We start from the raw sequence: 6,606 nt of genomic DNA, 5'->3' as shown, positions 1-6,606 counted from the left end.
ACCGCACTTACGGAAAAACTTTCGCAATCATTTTCAATCAACCTACCCCTCGTGTTTCTGCTGAATAATCCCACTGGTCGCCAGGCAGCTATTGCTTTGCACTGTCTACTCGAGAGTACTGAGCCTGCTTCGCTCAATATGACCGCCTTGACGCTAAACCCTCAAAGATCTGAATACAAGATGCGAATATTCTTTGATGGGCAGTTATTTCATCTTCCGCCCGCACGGACTGCTCAGGGCTGGCGCAAGTTTCTCGCGTGTTGTGAGATCACCAATGCGAGTGTCCCCCATGATTGAGCGCTTTACTGAGATACTAATCATAATCGACTTCCCATATCTGCGTCGTATGGGAGCTTTCTATCAAGCGCCATTTGCGTCCAATAGGCCAGCTGGAATATGTCGAAATCGGAATCTCGCACGGTCAATCCCGTGCAGCTACAGCTGCTTGAACTTTCGCTCGCATCCTTTGTGTCGCGTGGCAGCGAGCGCTCTTTGCTGGCTTACAAGCTCGCGGGGGTTTACGTGGGTATATTTACCATTTTGCCGGGCGGTCCTTCTTCTGACCCCTCCAGTGTGAGGCTAGACTCAAACGTGAGCCTCTACGACGGGACGGCAAATTCAGCGTCGATAGCATCGGGCCGCATTTCTTACGTGCTCGGCCTCACCGGCCCTTGTTTCCCCGTCGATTCCGCGTGTTCGGCCTCTCTCGTTGCCGCATATCTCGCAACGGTAGGGTTGATGTGAACGGAGTGCGAACAAGCGTGCGTCGCCGCGGGAGGCGTCCTCGAACAAGACATGTATGCCGCATTCAGTGTAGCTGGCATGCTGTCGAATCGCGGCCGATGCCACTCCTTTGACAGCCGCGCTGATGGATACTGTCGTGGCGAAGGCTGCGTCGGATTTATCTGTGAATCTGCCGGTAGTGAAATTGCGCATTAGATTCGCTCGACTGCCGTTCGATAAGACGGCCCAAGCGCGAGCCTCACTGCCCCAAACGGGGCCTCCTAGCGTTCCTTGCTCTGAGCCGCTGGTTGCGCTGGGGCCAGTAGTATCACACTCGAAGCCCATGGAACGGGCACTGCGCTTGGCGATCCTATTGAAGTCGGAGCGGCCGTGAGCGCGCTCTATGGTGCTCAGGTGCACTGCCGAACCATTAAGAGCAATGTCGGGCATTTGGAGGCGACTGCTGCGGTTGCGGGGTTGGCGTCTCTGATTTCTCTTCCGTCCACAAACGTTCAGTTGTGTGCCTTGCGTTATCTTAATTCGCATCTTGGGTCGTTGGAGCTCGACCTGTTCTGTTTTCCAGCTGACGTAGTGCCATTGGGCCGCCCTACCATGAGTCGATTGAGCTCGTTTGGGTACAGCGGGACGATCGCCCATGGAGTGTTTTATATAAGTGAAACGCGTTGCTTGTCGGCCTGTTAGACCGAATCACTAATTTCATTATTTCGCCTTTAAACTCGTGCTCCTAGCATTGTCAAAGTGATGAGGTTGGCTTTCTGAGATAATTGAGAAATCACAACAGTCACTTCTTGCAGAGCACGGCGCGGAAGGTTGTCACCGACAATACTTTCATTGTTTTCTGATCACGTCGTTGCGCGAAAGGTTCTATTTCCCGCTGTCGGATACTCAGAAATGACCTTTGCTAGCACCAATAAACAAGCGCTTGCGAGTGTGGCATTTCTGCGACCTTGCGTGTTGCCTCGGTTGGGGTAGGTGATGATGAGTCACACCGAATCAATTCGTGGACGAATCGAAATCGGACGCTAGAGCGGGACCTCTGACATTTCTTTTGATGTATGCGCAACCTTGGAGCTATGAGATTCAGATCGAACTGTGTGGCCGAGAGTTGGATTGAAATCAAAAAATCGGGAGTGTCGAGCCATATTTTGTCCACTAAAATCCTAGGCGGAGACTTCTGCTTGCGTATAGTAATCGCAATCCTTGAGAACCTTCGTTCCGGCAGGTATTAGGTTGGTGGTCCTCAACGTTACGTAGAACCATGAACAAAAATGGATGGTGGCTTGGGCAACGAACATTGAAATACATGTTTCTAATGCTTAAAAAGATTAAACCTTCATTCTTGCTTGCAAAAAAGGCACTTCCGACATGCGCCTGAGTGCGCACCACTTTTTGTGGAAGCTTTTTCCTCATAGTGAATCCACGAACATCGATCAATCTTCGACGCCCGTACCAAGAGCATGCGAGCAAGCCTTGGAGCTTACTCAAAATTGACCCTCGAAGAAATTGAATATGCTCCGACTGGTGGTGCGCTATGTCACCCACTCTGGTGGCATTTAAAAGCCTGTATCCTTGAAATTGGAAATCTCACCAATTGCGGCGGACTACACTCAATAAATAGTTTGCGGAGCACCATCAATCCCGTTGCCAGGGATGCAATTACTCAGTCTCTCTCAGCTGCCACTGCAAAGCCTAAATTTGCGGACAAGCCATGTTTTAAGTTGAGTTGTCACTGCCTTCTAGAACATGTGATAGACAAGCATGCCCGATGATCACGTATTCACTACTGTCAATTCTGCCGTACTTTGACTCCTAGGCACGGAGGTGCAGCCAGACGCACCTCTTATGGCGGCAGGTTTGGACTCTCTTGGCGCGACGGAGCTCAGCCAGAGTCTGAGTGTCGATCTCAACACTCAGCTGCCCGCAACCGTCATGTTTGACTACCCTAGTCTTGCCAGTGTGTCAGAATATCTATAAGACCACTGCTAGCCTGCTGCTGGGCCAGCCAATGGTGAGCGGAGGTAACCTGTTTTAGACACAGTGCGCGATACGATTCAGCAGCTGCTTGGGACTGCCGTTCTTGATGATGTTCCATTGATGGGCGCAGGACTTGATTCACTCGGTGCTACTGAGCTAGTCGAAAAACTGAATAGTCAACTAAGCGCAGATCTGCAGCCTACAGCCCTGTTTGATTATCCGACCGCAAGCGGCGTGACTAGTTTTCTTGTACATCACGTGGCTTTGCCAAACCAAGACGGAAACCTGAGCCACGCACGAGTATGAGAGCTCATGGATTGTATCTCTAGCGCCGCACAAGTGTTGTCCTACGCCCTGACTCTCCCACTCGTCGACCATTTGTGCCAAACTGGAGACGTCGAGGGCTTCTCGCTTGCAGGTTGTGACACGGGCAAGTGCGTCCCCCTTGATAGATGGGATATCGATGCAGTAGATGTGCGTGGTTTCACGGAGGATGCACGTTTGCGTGTGCGCTATGGATCTTTTCTGGTATACAAAAAATTCGATAACATCATGTTTCGCATTAGTCCAGCAGAGGCAACTTCGCTTGAACCACAACAGCGGATGCTTCTTGAAACTGGATATGATGCGTTTCACCGGGGAGGATTTGGCCGATCCTCTCTGTTTGACTCAGATACTGGCACGTTTACGGGCATGATGAACATGGATGCAGAATCGATATTACCGACCGTCCCAGGGCCCTACGACATGACTGGTATAAGCTATTCTGCCGCCGGGGCGCGCATTTCCTACGCATTTGCAATGCGAGGGCCGTGTGTTGTCTTTGACACCGCGTGCTCTTCGAGCCTGGTAGCGTTGCATGTTGGCCGATGATGTATTCAGCAATCGGAGTGTCCCACGGCGCTGGTCTCAGGCCCCAACTCTATTATCGTCATGTTCCCGTGGCACTCCGGACCCGCCCTGATAGGAATGTTATCTGCTCGTGGTCGATGCCACACCTTTGATGCGCGGGCGGATGGGTATCTTCGCGGAGAAGGTTGCGGTGCTATGCTGGTTGGATAGATTCGGTCCAAAGTAAATGTTCGAGGCTCTTCCGCCCGACACAATGGCCAGAGTGCAAGTTTCACGGCGTTGAACGGGATGTCGCAACAGCTGCTTATCCGAGCCTCTTTGAATGATGCTGGCGCTGGAACTGAACGTTTCCTCGAAGCTCATGGCACAGGCACAGCCTTGGGTGATCCAATCGAAGTTGGTGCGGTGTCATCGGTCCTTTTAGACCAGGGCAGCAAATGCTTCGCATGTGGGATTAAGGCCAACGTTGGGCATACGGAATCAATGGCAGGTGTTTCTGGGACTCTGAAGGTCTTGACCTTGTTACAACAGGAGGTTGGACCGCCAAATGCGCAGACTCGCTGCGTAAATCCACAAGTATAGCAAGTTTGACACGCTGATTTGGCCATTCTCTCTGAAGCTAGTCCAGGCTTGCAAGATGCGACCGTCCAACTGGCATTACACGATAGTGGCGGAGTGAGCTCATTTGGATGGAGCGGCATCATCGCGCATGGCGTATTGTCGAGACAATTGGATACTTCGCAGAACATTCTCAAGACAGCAAGGTGGCGTCTTCACGTTATCGCGCGGGCAGGTGACTGATATGATTAAAAGGGATCACCAAGAGATTGAACCTAGATTTAGAACCGGTTGTTCAAGCGAAAGGTTTTGTGAAGTTACTACGTACGAACTTGCATATCGACGTCAATACAACGTGTGCATATACAGTCCTTTTGTCGCTGGTAGGCGATGGACTGCGTGCATCTCTTGGTGACGTTCGCTTCAATCACTGAATCATGTCACAGACTCACGACAGCGTGCTTGGTTGTCGCTTTGACTCTACGGCGCATACTTGGGCTGTCGTGGCGTAGTCATGACAGCCTCGAGTGCTCGCATGTGGTGTGGTGCTACAGGATGGTTCGCAGGCTGAGTTCTCCAAGATTGTTCACCAACCAGTAGGTCCGCAGACTCGGACCATCTGCAGCGAAGGGCTCGGCATGCTGCAGTTTGATAATTTTGGCACGGCTGTGTTACAGTTTCCAACCTCTTGAGAGTCGTAGACATAGTCTGCTGAATTTTTCCTAATGTCGTTGGCAACGGCCTTCGATAAGGGTGAGATTTGTGGCCCGTAAGGAATACTCGCAATCGACATGTATTCGCATCAGAGCGCCGATACGCAGATAAAGCACCTGTATCGCGCGATGGTCGCCGATCGCGCCGTGCGTTTCCTGGTTGTGGATGCCGCGTCCTGGGACAATACCGTTGTAGCGAGCGGGATCCACCTACAATGACGCGGCGCTTCATTGGCTCCATTAAACGCCGCAGACAAAGCTTTCGAACTCGATGTGGTTGGAATTGCCGCTTTGTCCTACTACGCTCCTAATCTAGCCCTGAACGCCTCAAGCGCGGAAGCATTCCACGTCAGTCCCGGCAGATACACGATGGGGCGCGGGCAGGAAAATATCACTTTCGTCAGCGACGATGAAGACACTGTGTCTCTAGCGTTGTCAAGTTTAAGTAGACTACTTTGATAGTGTGAGCTGGCCTTTATTGAAGTTGGGCGCCTCGAGGTTGGCACAGAAAGCGCTGTGGACCGCGGCAAGTCAACCAAGTCGTTCTTGATGTCGTTATTTGAAGCTGACGACCACCACAGTGTTGAAGGGCTCGACACTTTCAACGCGTGTTATGGTGGCACAAATGCCCTGTTCAGTACCACCAACTGGGTCCAGAGCAGAGCATGGAATGGCACGTACGGTGTCGTGGTTTGTTCCGACCCGGCGGTCCACCCAGATCCTGCTCATATCTCTGGTATTGGGGTGTCGTCAATATCCCTGGTGGTAGCGTCGCAAGCAGCATTGCTGCTCCAGCGAGAGCGCGCGACATTCATCAAGCACTCGTGGGACTTCTATCGGCCCGTCGGGTGGCGCACAAATGATGCGATTATGGACATCAACATCGCAACTGGTCAATACGAAGAGGCCATGATGTGGTGCTAGGGCTGATTTAGTGAAACGGTGGGTCGACGGGATCTATTGACAACATTCGATCTAGTCGCGTACCACAACAACGCTCCTTATCATTCAAAGAGGAACCTGTGACTCATGTGTGAAGTGATGTACGGTAAACTCACCAAGGCGCAACACGAGAATCTGTTCCAAAAGCATGTCGAGGCTGGCATTGCCATGAGTGCCCAAAATGCTACCACCTACACGTGCCCGGTCTACGCGAGTCTGCTGTCGTTCGCTCTCACGACTGGCTCTGGCCTGGCTAATCAACGCATCCTATGCATGGCGTATGGATCTGGTTGCGCCGCTAGTATGTTCGGACTGGACGCTACTGCTGCGCCCGTGTACGCCTCAGATGTGCTCGCCAGGCTGCGTAATCGGTAGCAAACACCAATCGAGGACGCCCTACTACTCGTCAGCGCTTTTGAGATGACACATGGATGATTTGGATACGAGCCGTCACATCACGAGTGCTGATAGGATGCAGCCTTTTATCTCAGGAGTGTCAGTGCAATGGGCGTTCGTGCCTACGAAGCTCATTCTGCAGTCACGTTGATCAAGGTAGACGCGCTGGAATCTTCTTGTGTTGTCCGCGTCGAGCTAGGCTAGGACTCGGTGACCGACTCGTTGCTCGAGGAGCTCATCCCGGTCCTGGATCCTGGACGAATCATAGTTTTCGCTTTTGCGACTGCTGCTGAAAATGGGGTCGAGAGCGTCGTGGCAGAGAAACTCCTTCTCAATTACTTCTTGTCACGAAGCAGTCATCTTCCCATCGTTGTCTCGAGTCGCGGGCATACCACAGGGGGGAGAATGCTGATTACTGCGGTGCAGT

The 6,606-nt window shown here is 52.0% G+C and overlaps 2 protein-coding genes across 2 annotated transcripts; both read left to right on the top strand.

Annotated features, from left to right (window-relative positions):
• Window positions 1-408: 408 nt before the first annotated feature.
• On the top strand, window positions 409-3,960 carry AURANDRAFT_14673 (hypothetical protein; the record flags this gene model as incomplete). Its single annotated transcript, XM_009043381.1, has 4 exons — window positions 409-729; window positions 751-894; window positions 3,154-3,199; window positions 3,794-3,960. Coding segments are annotated over 4 exons (678 nt in total), but the record flags the coding sequence as incomplete, so codon positions are not given.
• Window positions 3,961-5,321: 1,361 nt separating this feature from the next.
• Window positions 5,322-5,546, top strand: AURANDRAFT_8786 (hypothetical protein; the record flags this gene model as incomplete). The annotated part of the gene is made up of 1 exon (XM_009043382.1): window positions 5,322-5,546. A coding segment is annotated over one exon (225 nt), but the record flags the coding sequence as incomplete, so codon positions are not given.
• Between the last annotated feature and the right edge of the window lie 1,060 nt (window positions 5,547-6,606).

The sequence above is a fragment of the Aureococcus anophagefferens genome, assembly GCF_000186865.1.
Source record: "Aureococcus anophagefferens unplaced genomic scaffold AURANscaffold_52, whole genome shotgun sequence".
NCBI classification, from domain to species: Eukaryota; class Pelagophyceae; order Pelagomonadales; family Pelagomonadaceae; genus Aureococcus; species Aureococcus anophagefferens.
The sequence above is the reverse complement of the archived record's forward strand: the minus strand, read 5'-3'. Positions and strand labels throughout refer to the sequence as shown.